This window comes from Acanthisitta chloris, unplaced genomic scaffold (genome assembly GCF_000695815.1).
Source record: "Acanthisitta chloris isolate BGI_N310 unplaced genomic scaffold, ASM69581v1 scaffold16318, whole genome shotgun sequence".
Lineage (NCBI taxonomy): Eukaryota > Metazoa > Chordata > Aves > Passeriformes > Acanthisittidae > Acanthisitta > Acanthisitta chloris.
Window position 1 is genome coordinate 19766 of NW_008687729.1, and position 16875 is coordinate 36640.

Sequence of the window (16875 nt, forward strand, 5' to 3'; positions counted from 1 at the left end):
TAGATTTGCCCCTAGTCCAAACCCCCCTGCAATAGGCAGGGACACCTTCCACTAAGACCAGGGTGCTCAAAGCCCCATTCAAGATAGACTTGATAGAAGGAGCATCCACAAGTTTTCTAGGCAACCAGTTCCAGTGCCTCTCCACCCTCACAGAAAGAATTTCTTCCCAATCTAAACCTACCCTCCTTCTGCTTAAGTCCACTTCCCCTTGTCCTATCACTACATGTCCTTGTGAAAAGTCCCTCCACAGCCTTTTTGTAGACCCTGTTTAGCTACTGGAAAACTGCTATATTCAAGAACTTAGAGCATACCAACTTCAGCCGGAGGGATGGAGAGCAGTGGTATGTTGCCGAGGTTCAGGTTCTTGATAAGCTTTGACCGTTGCCCATCATGATGATCAGTAGCAGCTTCTGACTTTTTGTTATTCCTTATTATACTGTATGAAATTATGATCTGTGATGTAGCATCCCATCTGGCTGGTTCTGTGTGTGCACAGTGACACAGTCAAAATTGAACTGGTTTCATTTGAGAATGAGTCACTCCATGACCTTAAAGTATCTGAAGAGAGCATGGAGGAGAGGGTTCCAAGAATCAGCTTAAGGAAAGGGAAGAAAAAAACTTAGCAGTCTTTTACAATACCAGGCTTGAACTATTTGGGGCTTATATCTCCTCAAGGAATTGGGTTTTAATTCATAGTCTGTGCCATCAAGGTAATCCTAGTTTTTCTGCTTCCTGACAAGAAAATAAACACCAAGTTAAACTTTTTAGTTAAACTCGTATTTTATTACTATCCATACATGTGAAAAATAAGACCAAAGAGTTAAAATATTTTTTGCCTTCATGCAGTTAACGGTGTGATACCAAAATTTAACTTTGTATTATATGTGAAAGCAGAAAACAACTCCCAAAAAGGAGTAGCTTTCTGGATGAAAACTGTTGAACCTGTCTTTAAGGTGTGAATGCAGCTTTTTTTGCTTAAAGTTAGTTATATTTAGTTACGGTGCCCAATTCTAAATCTCTGCTTTTTGTTTCTGTCCTACAGGGAACACAGTGAGTAACCTGATATTTATTCTACCTCCAGTCTATGGTGCGATTCAGACCTATAAAGATGGCCTTGAAAAACGGTATTTAGCTGCCTATTTGTGTCTTACAGGTATGTGTAAAATTTAATTTGCCCTTTCATTATTAAGAGAGCTCAGATGTGCAATGAACACTATCTAAATATTAGTAAACTAGGTAGTTAAATCCAAATACTGTGTGTGTGAAAAGTAAACCTCAATTTGTTATGCTTGTTAATGTTTACCGAAAATAGGTGTTTGTTGGAAGGACATGAATTTAGAATTCACAAGATAACTTGATGAGATTTAAAGTGATCCTTTTCTGGCTTTAGGTCCTGCTCAGTGCATCTTAGCTTACTCTGTACTTTTATGATGATTTACAGAAGGTGTCTACTTGTGTAGTTCTACTTACAACAGTTTCACACTAATATTTTTGTGAGATTTGTATGGAACAGTAATACAAAAAATGGCCAAGATCTTGAGGGAACTGGAAAAGCATTCTTTCATGAGTCTGAATTTGTGTTCAATTCCTCTTTGGCATAAGGGACATTGGATCTAGGAATTTTGGCAAGGATGGAAGAACAACGTAACATTCATGTATAGATCAGCTTAAGGGCAGTCTGTTATTTCTAAAATCGCAAAGTCTGGGAAAAAAACCAACTTGTTTTAAAAGGTTAATCATGCAACTAGAAGTCATGTTCCTTATGAGAAAAGATGTTTGAAGATGATTCAGGTTTGGCAGTTGGGTCTCGAACTATACAGAATTTGTGTTTCACAGGGTTTTTGTGTTTGCTATGGCTCCTCTCTCTGTGTGGGGATCTTTCTCAGTCTTTGCAGTGGTAAGGGATTGGTAAATGTTACATTTAAGATTGGCAGACGTTGAAAAACACACATCCATGTGCTGAATGTATCCTTGATGCCAATTAAACTGTAACATGTTTGCAGTTACATCAGCTTTACTAATCTATGTGAAAGATAGGCAGCAACAATGCACAGCTTTGCATGTTGTCTAAACACTTTCCAAACAGCCATTTCTAGGCTTTTTATGGTTTTGAGTAATTATTCATTTTTGTCTCAGTATGAAACAGTTTGGCAGAAGGAATTCTTGAAGGTCAGTGTTTACTTTTAAAAAGACAGGGAAGGAAACAGTGTGTAAGCGTTTGTTGAAGTTGACTTCGCATATTCTTGAATCAAAGTATCCTATACTTCCATTCTTTTTAAAGTAAAATAAAATAAAATTTAAAACTCTGATACTGTCTTCACCTTAATTTGTGGCTACCTCTGTCAGTGACATTTGATGATGGACAGAGTGTGCCACTGTGTGACCAGAATGTCAGTTGTCTCACCAAGTGGGCATTTCTCTTATCCTATTTAATGCTTAAAATGTTAAACACCCTCCCCCCAAAACCATCATCTGGTTTTGATCACAGTAAATGCCAAGGACTTGAGTTTTATACTCTTTGTGGTGCTGATGAAGGGGAGCTCAGCCTGCATATTCCACAGCAGTGCTGGAGGGCAGTCCTGACTTGCAGCTGGGCCCTGCTCATGTGTGTCTGGGCTGCCTTTGACTCCTGTCTGAAGTGATAAATGCTTGCATGGCTTGATTTTTATCTCATATATGTTGGAACCTACCATTAAAGGTCTCTCCCAAAAGCCTTTCCCTTCTGTTCTATCTCTCCTTCAGTATTCATAATGTTGGACTGTTTTACAGCAGTTGTAAAGGAATGTAGAAGACTTGATAGTTTCTCAGTGAAAAACAGTAACGGGGTGATTTGGAATCACTAACCTCTTAAACATTTGCTCTACTCCAGAATAATAGCAGCAAATGTGAACAAAACAGAATTTTAAATATACTTGAAGTGTGCCAGGAGCATTGGTGTTCTTCCTGTGCATGTGACTGAATGAGAAGCATACTGAAGTGGAGATAGAGTAGGTGCACAGAAATTTCTTTTTGTAAGAAAGTACCAGAGAGGATTCTTTTCCTCACATGAATTTTATTTATTAACTGATTTCACTCTACTTACTTAATTTGTAACAAAGAAGTATAGACTTAATCTGTGAAGGGATGCTGAATTTAACACAAACCTTGATTTCAGTGCAGGCATCAAGCTTCATTAAAAACCATAGAGCAGAGCTTCTAGCTAACTACTAGTGTCTAAGGGCTGTCTTGTCAAAGGAGAAATTCTTTAACAATTCTGCTGTGAAGATGGGGGTGGAAGGGAGGGCACTTTAGTTAGGCTTTAACAACTTTGAATCATTACTCAGATTTTTACAAGATATTAAAAGGCAGCTGTCAAAGGGGACATTAAATCTCTCAGTATTTGAGAACATGAGAAGTGTTGTTTCTAGACATTATTTTGATCCAAATCAGCTGTTTCTTTTGGATGCTTCCAGTCATTTGGTTTATTGTCAGTTCCTTTGTGTTTTACCATACCATGTTCAGTACTTCACTTTTATACCCACAATTTCTTTGTTTGACATTTATTTCCTCTTCAAACCAAATGCATTTTGAATTATGGAAACACTGTTTGTTTCACATACATGCTAAGATCTTGGCAGGACAGGAAGGGATATTTATAAATAATTGTTCAAATAAATTTCTTGTTCAGACTGGTGCGGAGACCAAGTTGCACTTTTCAGCAAGTTCTTTGAGATACAGCACACTGTTCTCAGCCCTTTTTTTCTGCTGCCTTTCAGCTCAAAGGGCATGTTGTCAAATAACTCAGTAGGAGTTGGATATGATTTTTAAGCTTTAGAGAACCATTTCATCAACCTATAAATTATGAAGAATAATCTTAAGCAATTACTTTAGCACGTTTCATCTCCTGAAGCAGGTGGAACAAATCATCTGACTGTCACTACCTCAAAGCAGCAGCAGTTGGTTTTGGGTAGTTCTTTATGATGCTGGGGTATTGTATCAGATTCTGCCATATGTCATTTCCTCATGCATCCTGGGAAACTGATTCTGAAATGGTTTGTATTCTAGAAGGGTCTCAATTTTAAAAATAAATGTCTATTAAAAAGAGAGTGTAACTGTTCTGGACCTAAGAAGGTAAGAAAAGTCAGTCAGTGGAGTAATGTACTTTATTAGATACTTTGCTTGAAATTTGGAAGGATTTTTCTGATTTGTATTTCTTTAACCTGTTTCATAGGGCTCAGTCATTCAAGCTGTGTGAAATTGAAGGGGGGGGAAAGGGCTGCAGAAGGTTTTCTACATTAAGCATAGCCATAGGAACTTGTAAGCAGCTTATTAAACTTCATTTCCAGTGAAACTCTGTATCTGTAAAAACAGTTGTTAGAAGCTCTTCAGTCAAAGTTAATTCCCTTATTCTTATCTAACACCCGTAGAGAAGCTCCTAGTCCATGTTAGTAAATGAAATGTGCTTGGGAACATTCCTGAGTGCTGAAGCCAATTAGCGTGGAACAGCCCATGTCTGTTTGCTTTAGCCTCCAAAACAAGGTGACTGCATACAAATTCCCTGCTGAGCATAGGCCCTGGACTCTTCTGTCTGCTGGACTGTGCCTGGGAACTGCTTGGGGATAGTGCTAGTTGGAACAGACCAGATTCACGCTGCACACTGTTCTAACAACTCACTAGTGCAGACGGTTGTATTACAGAGTCTGGGAAGTGTACCAGCCACTCTGGAGTTTACTTGTAGAGCTGTACCCTTGGAGTAACCAGGGTCTCTCCTGTCTGTCGCGTTGTAGAGGGAAACCATTAAAAACAAAATAATTAATTAGTAATAGTTCATTTAATTCTCATTTTTCATCTTGTTTCCTTCTCTGATTGTTTATGATGCTGGATGAAACCTTTGAACCTGTCTTCAATGAGTGAATGCAGCTTTGTTTAGTTAAATTTAGTTATGATGTTGTTATCTTTATTTCAGTTCTATCATTGTAAAAGAAAAAAGTAAAAATGTGGAGTTCAGCTCCAAATTTAAACACCTAGTCATGTGTGCCTACCTGTGCAGAGGGTTCTGTCTTCCATTGCAGTCAGGAGAATTATTTGGCTCATTCTAAAATATATGTTTAGCACTCTGAATTACTCTTAACAATGCCATTCCCTTACTGGAATCTTTGACATCTAGTTCATGTGTAGATACCTAAATAAAGGTGCTGGCATCTGGAGGATCCTTCCTTCAGGATGTTTTCATATAGTGCCTGTACAGTTTCAATTCAAACCATGTCTGTGAAGTCCTAATAATCTGCTTTTTCTGTAAAGGATTTAGGCTTATGATATGTGCTGATGGATAGTTATATCAAAATGAATTATCACTGATTATGTGATACTTCTGATGCTTCCTAAAACAATTGAAAACATCCCTCTAGGGTGCAGCTCCTGGAAGTTTATATGGTTCATATATAGAGCTGGATCTTTTGTATAATGTTAGATTATTTCCAGCATGGGTATTGCCCTTAATTTTTTTGACAGTGTTGAAGCACAGTGAAATAACCATGTATGAAGTAAAGTTTGCAGATTCATTGCTTTTACATCATCACTAACAGAACTACTTTATCAACTGACAGTAACCACACATTGTGTTTTGCTGCAGGACAGAAAAGACCGTGTTAGTCTCACAGAACAGCTAACCTTACTTTGCATTCCCAGCCTTTTTAAGTGCTATTCTGATCACATAATATTGTGACTTAAATTATGTATTAAACACTGAACACACATTATGTATGTCCCCTGTAACCTGAGAGGTTCATTGATGTGAAAATGTCAAGTGACTTGTAGTATTTATGACAAGTGAGTTAGAGCAGTTAGAGAGGAAATGGTACTGCTTGAGATGGTGTTAAAATGTTCCAGCCATATACAGCTTTTAGTGAGTTATGCTCCTTTGCAAAAGGGAACACCTAAAATGAAAACTGTAACCCCTGCTTACAAGATAAGGAACAAATTTATTGCTCAGTGTGTTAGTGGCTGTACAGGAAAGTTGCTTCTTTTGAAAACTGGTGTAAATGCTGTGATCATAATCACTCGTATTTCGAAAGTTACAAAGCTGGTAGCATGTCTCATTGCAGTGATGGTGTTTGTGAAGTAAATATTCCTTAAATATTTCTTGATCCTGAAGTTATATGATGAGAAGTATATCTAAATAGAGCTGCATTCCTGTAGAACTGCAGGTAGAAGCTACATGTGAAGACACTTGAGCTTAAGCATTAAACCACTGCTTACTGGAGACAAATGCACATAAATTTGCAAGTTAGACTTTAAGTGTAACATAAATGTCGTATAATTTCTAGTCATGTAACATTCTGGGTTATCTGCACGTATTCCAGACAGACTTGACCATGCTCACAAGCTCTGTCATGATTGCAGCAAGCAGCATTGCAGCCATTTCCATTAGAAGTTTTTATTGTAGGAGGGTCCATATGATTACTCCCTGTAAGCTTCTCTTGTTTCAGATATATAATTTATTGCTACATAATATAGCTAAAGCATTGTTCTGCAATCCACAGTAAAATTTCATAATCAGGGGAACTCACAAGTGTGATCATTACACAGAAGCAAGAGGGTTTTTATTACTTTTTGAAATTAATTGTGGTCATGTGATTAATCACCCGAAGCACTAATATCTGCAGCATTCTTGATTTTTGCAAAAATTGGAAAGGAAAAAATCTAGAAATAACTGCTTCTAATCATATAGGAGGAAGGGGAGTTCAGTAGCTGCTTGTTGAGATTTACTAACCCAAATAACATTAACAATAACAAACAAACAAACTCCAACCCAACAACGTATTTTGTTACCTTAAAACCAGTTGAAATTTCTTATGCAATGATTTTGCCCATATTTAAAAACTATATTTGTCACAAATTGTAAGAGTTTGTATCTTGTGGCAGCCAGAATAATGAATGGTACTGTTTTAGTGATTATATTAATGTTGGTTTTTTTCTCCAGAATGAAAGTTGTCATATATTCTGTATGCATAAAAAAATGCCTATGAAAATTTCTCATTAGAATCCCAATGAAGGTGAAATACAGTTGTTGCTTATTGTTTGAAAGGATTTTTCAGAAGCAGACCAAACATAATCAAAACATACAGAAGTACATAGGGTTATTTATGTTCTGGTAGACAGCTGTGCTTCATTTTCCCAGAGAATTAATGAGGTGTTTGGCAATATGCTTTTAAATGTAGCTGTATTACAGTTTTCATGTTTCAGCCAAGTTACATGCTTAGGTATTTAATTTCATTGAGTACATGAAATAATCACAATTCCAGTCTAACAGCATCTAAAGAAGCATCTTCAGACACGTCTGTCGACTGTCTCAGGAATCCTTTATAGAATCCACAGAGTTAGAGGTCTTGTTTGTGCATCAGTGGGACCTGAGTGTTCTGTGCAGACAAGGTGATACTCTTGCAGCAAAACACAGCAGCACTACCCAGTGACCAAGGCTTGAGTGCAAATTTCTTGGCTATCTCTGAAACTGGAGTGTGATAAAACATAATTTCTTGAAGGAAGACATCACATTAATGTGCATTTTTTTGCAAAATAAAAGTGAGCTGGTGCTTAATGAGAGTGTTGCACTGATAGCATTTCAAAGTAATGAGTGATGCATTGAATCCTGTACCGGCTTTGCTCTAAACAGTGAAGTCTAACTTCCAAGAAACATTATCCATGTCTAACTGAAAAAGCTGTGTATAAGCAAAGTGTATATCTCAGAATTTCAGAAGTAAATTCAGAGTTCAAAAAGAAATTATATCAAATAAATGTAAATAATTTCTTAGAAGTTCATCTTTCTGTGTAGAAGGCCTGGAAATGGTGTTCTCATTTCACAAAATGAATCCATCCTGTGTGGAGTTGGTTTGTTTACCTTGAATTTCTAGTTCTAGTAGCAATTTTTTTCTGCTTATAGAGGACTACAAAAAGCTCTTCATAAAATTTATGTTTTAAAACTGGACAATAAGCAGGATTTTGAGAGGCTTTCAGTACTGGCCATTGGATGATGCTTTGCATTATAGAAGGACTGAAACAGATAACTCTTAATGTACTTAATTTTTTTTTTAAAAAATAGGAAAAGAACAAAAGTAGATAAATTGAATTATAATATCCCATTCATCCTGAGTTCCCTCTGCTCTTTCCTCTTTGAGATTACACCAGTTCATAAGAGATAGTATTGAGAGGAAGGAAAGAGGACACTCAGCCCAAAAAACCCAAAAGTTCAGGGACATCAGTGGTGACTAACGTATAAAGCAGAAGCCTGCAGAAAACTGAGGGTTGTCCCTGCAGTGTAATGCTGATGTTCTTTATTTATTTTTTTTGCTGTAAAGTTCATGCATTTAAGTTGATGTAACTGAAAGTTTTACATGTAGACTTTTATGCTGACCATAGTTTTGATTTATTTTCAGCTGTGGGATTGGGATCTTGGTGCTTCCACATGACCCTGAAGTATGAAATGCAGGTGAGTATTGATTCGTATCTGTGAATTATTTTGTGTATCTCACTATACAATCATATTGCCATTTCTTGACTAGATGAAACTCATATAAAATGAGTTAATCTGCCTTAAGTATTATCATACATGACTCCTGCTCTCAGCAAGAGAGTAATGCAGGTCCTGTTTCATTAGGTATTTTCCACTGATGGATATGCAGTACTATATACTTGCATCCAAAATAAGAGCTATAATCAATTGCTTGTGTTAGTAGAGGACACTTTATCCTTTGGGAAATCATACTGTCTTTTTGCACAAGTTGTTATTTTAAAATTCCTATAGTAAGCAGTATAGGACTGGAGTTATTGCTACTTATTGTATCTTTTTTCATCTTTGTTTTCTATTATGTTTTCTATTTATCTATAGCATTAATAATGTAGCCAGTGTCTGCTGAGTAGCAGCAGTTCAGTCCTCTTTCTTATTTTCAAGTAGACTGCATTCTATAACAAATCACAGGGCATAGGGATTTAGTCCTGGTATTTCCTGTTTTCCAAAGGGACACAGGAAGCCTTGTCCTGTTGTCCTGTTTTTAGGTCTGCGACGATTAAGGAAATTGATCTTTGAATCACGGTCAGGGTGAAATGGGATTCAGTTTAAAATTAAGAAACCCACATTTAAAAGTCTGTGCTGGAAGTCTGAATCTCACACCATAGCCCATGGAAATACAGTTAAATCAGTGGAATTTAGGGAGGCAGTCAGCTGGGCTGAATCGTTCTCCAGACTCCACTGGCAGCCTTCACTCAAAAAAGATTCATTTGTGTGAATACAGGTGTTTAGTGATATTTTAAACCCTGTGAGTGTTTTGTCTGGCATCCAGCTGCCATCCCACAGAGGTGCAGATTTCTTAGACTCCCTTGTCACATCTGCCAGTGTTGGGTGGGTATACTGGGGGTGACAGAGCATCTCAGATGGCATTAGGCACCTATGCTGTGGCGGCTGGATTGAGTCCTGGTTTTCTACTGGTCATAGTGGAACCTGAATATTGCTGATTGACGTTTTCCTCCATAATGCTCTGTTTTATGTCTCTGGCATGTGCCAGAGACTGCCAGCTTCCATGGAGCATACTGTTGCCATAATGTTGTAAGAACATTTGGTGCTTTTCTTGGCATGAAAAAGGTGATTTGTGGAGCCATTTCACCACTCCCTCCCAAATTAAGGTCTGATTCACCTGTATTCTCTTCACTGGTGAAACTGCTTCGTGTTTCCTGTTTATCTATCCCTCGGCTGCTTGTTCCTAATCCTCTTCCTTACACTAATGCAGGGGTGAGCAAGGACACCCTGAAACCCAGGTCATGAAAATGATCCAGACTTAAAACATTATTATGTAGGGCTTTTTTGTGGATTTCTTGTTTGTTTGTGCAGAGGCTATTTTTAGTCCAAGTCAGTCTGATGCTACTTGCCATGTAGTTCTGGTGTTGCATTTAGAACAACTGTGGGGGCTTTGTGCTATGGTAAGCAAATGGAGAGCAAAAGCAGATGAGAGGGAAGCAGGAATATCTTGCATCATCTTTCCAATTGATGTAAAAGGTTTCGTGTGAGGCAGAGAAAGTGCACTTATTTTGGCAGCCAAGTGAAATCCGCAAGTGGCCCATAATTACTGCAATTGCTAGCTCACGGATCACCATGGAGCAAACAGCTCAACCAGGAAATGATATTTTCTTGTCCCCTTTATCTCTTATTACTATTAAAAGTCAGCATTGATAACTGTTCAAAGAGATGGGTTTTTACATTTTACATTTGTTTTGTCAGTTTGGTGTGCTTAATTAAGAGAAATGTGAAAGCTCCTGTTCTTGAAAGCAGTTCTTTGGAATACTTCTGAAGGAATCACCTCTTTTTCTCATATTTTTATGGGAATCTTCTTGATTGTGCATTCCACAAGAAGTGAAAATGATTATTTTTAACCACTGAAATCAGCTCTTTGAGTTTCCTTCTATTCATGTTTCTTCATTGTCCAGACATGCCTTTGACAGTATTTCTGCAAGCATTCATTCCCTTGGATACAGAAGCCATTGTCTTCTGCATGCAAATTCTAACTAAGAGCTTTTGAGAGGTGCTTTGATGTTACTGTAATGTTCCTGAGATGCTGCCGACATATGAACTGAGGAGTGTAATCAGCTGTCCAAATTTGACAAATTTTCCTATATTTCCTATATTATATTCCTTATTCTTCCCCCCCCCCCTTTTTCCTTCAGGAGGTGTTAAATGACTCTCACTCCTAAAGAGCCACATGAATGAATCCTGCAGCTAATTCCCAAAAAACTTGGAAAAGCATGTCTCTGAAGTTTTAAATACTATTACTATAATGCTGAATTTAGCTACTGCTTCTATTTTTTCATCTCTAAGGCATAAAAGCAAAGATAAACTAATGTGATAGCAAGGTGCCACCTAACATGCCTGTTAGGTTCAGCTGCTACTGATGTCACTGATACTATCTTTGTACTACCTCTTTGTGGTCCTTGAACCTGTAATGCATGGATTCAGGGATTTAAACCTTTTTCTGCAAGGCTAGTTGCGTGCTGGCTCATCTGTTGGACCTGGCTCACCGTGGCTCAGATGAGTATTATTGCCTCACTGGAGAGAGCAGGGGGAGTGTGGGTCAAGAAGCAAGACCTGCCCTTTCAGTGGCAGCTGTCAGCAGATCTGTGTAGAGCTGTTGCAAAATATTGCCTGAAGTCTCTATGACCAAACCCACAGCAAACTAATACTTCACACTCAGGATTATACATCTCTCGCCTTTTGTAAGGAACTAGATCCTTTTTATTGCCCCAATATGAAATTTCAAAACTTAAAATTTTTTTGCCAGTGCAGTTAGAAAACTTTTCCCAAACTGAGCAGAATCAGGCTGGCTTTATAAAAGGGTTTGAGTAAGTTGCTGTAGCTCTTAATGTGTCTCATTGTTCAGAAAAACATGGTTGTGAACTTGTTAAGTACTCTGTAACAGTAGTAAGAAAGTTTCTGAACAGGCGTGACCATCAAGAACTTTCAGAGTGATGTTGGAAAAAGGTCAATATCTTGTTTGCATCCAGTTCTTGGGTATTTTTAGGAACAAGTAAAGTTCTAAGAGGCCTAACTATTAATGTTTGCTTATGATATTAGAAATCAGAGACTGTGGATCTTCATTGATCCATTTGAATGCTCTTTCATTTTCATGATTTTCAGTCCTTCATAAGAAGAGGTAAGTTTAACTATATGTTTGTGAACAGAAATTTGTTAAAGTTCTTTGATTAGAAAAGTTTTAGAAGAAAATTACTTTATTTTTCTTCTAATGGTAAATGGTGAGTTTAAGTGTACATGTTCTTGAAAAATCACCTCTCTTGTGATTACTGCTTTGATTCCATTCTGTTAAGGTGGCAAGTTCCTGGAGAAAGAACTGTTTTAGCTGTAACACACTAGTCTTCTCCCTAAGTATAAAAATTATTTAAGATAATAAAACATTTTATGACAGTCATAATTTGGGAGAGGGAAGATAGGGAACCAGCAAAACACTCCATGAGAAACGCACAACAAATAAATAAAACCTCCAGTCTCTGAATTAAAACAGTATAAGAAATTTCTAACAGTAGGAAGTAAGCATGCCAGCAAATTGCAGGGCACCTCCTAACAGGCTAAAATTGTATTTTTATGCTACAGAAAAAAATCTGTTTCAGTGAAGTATGAAAATTCTACTGGCTGTAAGGCTATACGTGGGATGGTCTTATTCAGTCTTTCTTTATAAAACTAATGCTTGTAAGTGTTTTAAGAGGTCTGATCAGAAAAAAATGGCAAGATTCTTTAAGGTGTGGTCGTTTATGAAACCTAATATTCAAAAGATTCAGAGAAATGAGTTATTAACACAGCAGCTTTCAGTAGTTGAATAGGGTTTGACACTGCTGCATGTTCAAGTACAGTCTAGAAGGTAGATATCCAAATGACTTTAAAACTCCTGTTTGCTTAAGACTTAGCTCTCCTTAATAAACTTGCATAAGCTTGTGAATTAAAAGTAGTTTTCATGTTTTAATGTCTTTGCTTTTTATAGCTGTTGGATGAACTGCCAATGATATACAGTTGTTGTGTGTTTGTCTACTGCCTGTAAGTATTTGGGGTTTTTTTCCTTTATTATTTATGAAATGTTTAGTTTTGAAATGCTGAGTCTCCGAAGCCAAATGTAGCATATAGTGAGGATGATAGTGAAGCTTCTACTGCATTTGGTGATACCTGGTTTTGCACAGCATTATGACATTAGAGCAGCAGCCTGGCTTCAGTCATAGTATTTGCTAATTTAGATATATTTTACCGGTGTTTGTCTAGCAGGAAAAAATCCCCACCACTTATTAAAGACTTGGTGTAGTATACAACCAGAGCTCATTGCTGCTTGCTATATAAACAGCATACATAATAAAATCCACGTCAGTAACGCCTACAAAATTACAAACATTGTAATTTATTGGAGGTGGATTTCTATGACGTGATCTGACTCCAAATGCAAATTTCAGGTTTCTGGCTAAGCCTGCTTTCCACTCATCTGGAAAATTAAAGAAAAAAGATTTTATGAAGAGTCAAGTGCATATTTTGTGGAGAGTGTTTTGTACATGTGACAGCTTAATGCTATGCCAGGATGTTTTCTCCCATTTAATTTTGGGAGCAATGTAGCATTTGATGACTGCAAAGATACCCTAAGATATTTTTCTTATGCGTGTTGCTGAAAGGCCTGGCTTTAATGTGATTTTTTCTGTCACTTGGAAAATTCAAGTGATAAATCAACTTGTTGTAGACAAAAAGAGAAAAAAAAAGTCTTTTTGCTTTTGAACATACCAAATATTCAGCTGTTGAAAATTGTACTGTCTTTGGTGAAGGTTACTGGTAGCTTGCAATGGACATGGGATACTCTAGGACTAAACCCCTATCTGTGGAAATTATCCTTAGTTTGTGATTCGTACATTAGTGTGATTTGTACTTGGGACCAGAATCATAATACCTCTGTTAGAGGCAACATTTCCATTGTAGCTCCTTTTCTTCTTGAAATTGCCTTTGCATTTATTTTGTCTGATTTGAATGTGATTGGGAAAAAGGATAAGAAGTAGCTATCAAAATGTGTCTGAAAAAATAATTTTTTTATGCAGTAGTTACTGTATTATCTTCAAAAGCACTGAAGTCTGTTACTGCATTTATAGCTCTAATAAGATTCTGTGTGTGTATGTTTGGCAGCAATTAAAATATTCAGAAGAGTGAGCTAATGTGTAGTTTAGGAGGCCTTTAATAATTGTTTTGGTTTGCTTGAAGGTAGGTTGCAGGTGGTTCTGTGCAGGACGTTCCCTTATACGGACTCGCAAGACGTGCAGTTTCTTTGGGAAGCCATTTTGCAATATATCATATTGTGCTGCCTTTATATTTTATTTTTTTTCTGAGATATTCCTACATGTTTTTTCTTTCTTTTCTTTTATTTTCCATGATAGTGCCTGTTGCGAAAAGTTTATAAACAAATCAGACCGATATAATTTGGAGTTATCTATATAACTTCCTCCAGCCCTAATGATGGGTTTCTCAGAGTTCACTTTTCTTAGGTGTCTTTGGACCTTTTTTCTGATGGAGATATGGTCTGGGATGTGTGTGTAACTCCATCACAACTGTGACTGAGGTGTACTATAAATATCGTGAGCTAATTTTAATTGATTGTTTTACATACTGGAGAAATTAGCTGGGTTTACCTTCCGCTTCTACCAGTACCTGTTCTAGAAAACTTTCTGCATTATGACTGTAATAAAGCCATAAACAATCTGTATTTTATCAGATCTCTGGAGTTCACTGTTGTGTAAGGCAGTCCTTTCCCACACTGCCTTTAGCTCACAGGTGCACGTGGATTTTGGTGGCTGAATTGCATTTTAAACTTGCTTCTAATTTGCCATCCATTATCACCCCTTAAGCATTTCCCAAAAATGCTTCTGCTTCCCATACTCTACTTTGTCTGGGTTGCTTTTTTTTAATATGTTTGAACTTCCTGGGTTGGTTTTTTTGCGCTAGATTAAAAAAAAAAAAAAAAAAAACACACCACCGCATTTATTGGTAAAAGTATGAATTTTTCTATTACAATGACACATATTTATTGGAAGAGCTACAATTTCTTGAAGGATCCAAGCCTCATTTGGATCAATTTTCTCACCAGTTTTGTGATAATATACCTTGACAAATGAATCCTTTATATGGTAAGTGATGAATGTTATCATTCTTCTTTATGTTCTCTTCCAGGTACGAATGTTTCAAGTACAAGAACACAGTCAATTATCCGCTGCTTTTCTTGTTAATAATATACAGCTTTGTAGTCAGCATAGTAAGTAACTTTTTCTAATATGGCATTTTCACTTGTTGGTTGACAGTTTTCCTGACAGTGAAGGAATATTACAGAGGCAATACTGAATCTCTGTCACTTCCAGTCAAGAAAGACAAATTATTCTTTTGTTGGAAAAATTATGTGCTGGCCAGAGAAACCTGAAACCTTTCTATCTAAACCACTGTATAGAATAAATGAAGGAAAGCAATAATCCATGTGAGAAAAACAGTCACTGTTGACTTGTTGTAAGACCTTGGACAAGCTACATTCTTCACCTTCCCTCGCTTTAATTCATCTCTGGAAATGTGAATCATCCTGGTTGACAGACTGCAAAAAGTGAATTGTGATACCCAGTCCAGGATATTGACTGGTGTTTTAAAACATCCAGAATAAGAAAGGAACTTAGCTGTTAGTTAAAATTCACCTCATCTTTTTTGTGTCATGGCTAACTTGACTCCCTTTCTCAGTGCAGTGTGCTCCCTTTATGAATAAGATTAGTTTTGTGCTGGCTGTCAACCACAGGTGGACTCTCCTTCATCACTTTTATTGATAACCATGTCTTTAAAAAAAATATTATTATAGGTCATCTTCAGCTGCCAAAATACTTGCTTATTCTCTGCCTTCTGAAATTTTTCACATTCATGGTGTGTTATGCCTAAGGTCTAGTGTTAAATTATTGCCAATAACATTCATAGTAGCAAATCAAAGTACAGTACATTTTGTTCTTGCAATGCATAGAGAGAACATGTCTGGTAATTTCAGCATCTTAATTGTTTTTATATGTGTTGCAACTCCATTAAATGAGGAGCTTAATGTTAGACGTTAATGTATCTTTTTGTGCTTCTTAATTTAAAATAATTCCACACTTAAAACCTCAAGTTTTGCCAGAGGAAACTTCAAATGGTTGATCAGCTTTCATGGTTCCATGGATAGGCACTCATGGCTTGATTCTAACAGAAAACGTGCTGGCAGTATTTTGATGAATAATGCTATGATCATTCTGTGTTGAAAATAATTTCTCTTTTTTAATCTTTTCAGGTTTACTTAAATTTGAAAGAGCCTGTATTCCATCAGGTAAGTCTTGCTTTGTTGGAGCAACTAATCTTGCTTTTTAACTATGCTGTTTTAGTGGAATGTTTTACAGTATTTTACAGCTGGAAGATGGAAGAGAAGCACAATTTGCCTCTTGCTTTTAGTTTAAGCAGTATTGCTGCTTGTTATGTTACCATCCTCTTACTCAGTGACCTGAAAAACTAGAATGGTTTAATACATGTTTTTGTTTTAGCATTTGACCTAATATTTCCCATGGTTTTCATCAGTGGCAAGTGTAATGAGGTGAGCCTAAGGTGTGTGTGAGAGGGAGGGCTTAATGAGTCTGTGCCTGCTTCTTTCCATTAGCAGCAGCTGTGAAACTATGACCTTACATTCTAACATAGGGTGACTTAGCACCATGTTCTTCTCTCTGCTATAACATATTAGTTTCTTGGGGTTTTTTAACTACTCAGTTTTACTCCATGTAAATTCAAAGTGGATTTAAGCACAGAATGCCTTCTAGGGTTGTGTTGTAGACTGGTTCATATAGGCTTAATGGCATATTTGGTACAGGCTCTTTTTGTAGCAGCACAAGAGTATTAATATTCATCCCCTGTCTGTGGGGATAGGACTTGTCTTGCTTGCCTCTTCACAAGAGGTTAGAAATTATGCTCATTTCTGTATGCTATGGGTAGTTTTCCCTTATTTATGATTTTTTGATTAGGGATAACAGCTGAAGAATTGCCAAGCACAAAGCACCGAGCTCTGTGCAGGACAGAGCTTTAAAGCCTTAATTCTGAAATGGGTAGTGCCATCGCTTGTCAAAATGTGCCTGCTGCATCAGCAGTTGTAAAAATGATACGTGGCTACCGCTGCCGGATTACGGAAGCACTGATCAACAGAATATATTCTCAGCTGCTCCAAATAATCTCTCCTAGAAACATGAATTTTTACTCTACCTGTAGTCAAAAGAGGAACTTGCAGGGTGATTTGTTTGGTTTTTATAACATTAAGTAAATACTTTCATTTTTTGTCACCTACT

At 37.0% G+C, this 16875-nt stretch overlaps 1 protein-coding gene across 1 annotated transcript; it reads left to right on the top strand.

Moving 5' to 3' along the window:
* Nucleotides 1-328: 328 nt before the first annotated feature.
* Nucleotides 329-15875, top strand: LOC103807980 (alkaline ceramidase 3-like; the record flags this gene model as incomplete). Its single annotated transcript, XM_009080734.1, has 6 exons — nt 329-341; nt 1043-1153; nt 8412-8464; nt 12513-12565; nt 14720-14801; nt 15840-15875. Coding segments are annotated over exons 1-6 (348 nt in total), but the record flags the coding sequence as incomplete, so codon positions are not given.
* Nucleotides 15876-16875: the final 1000 nt, after the last annotated feature.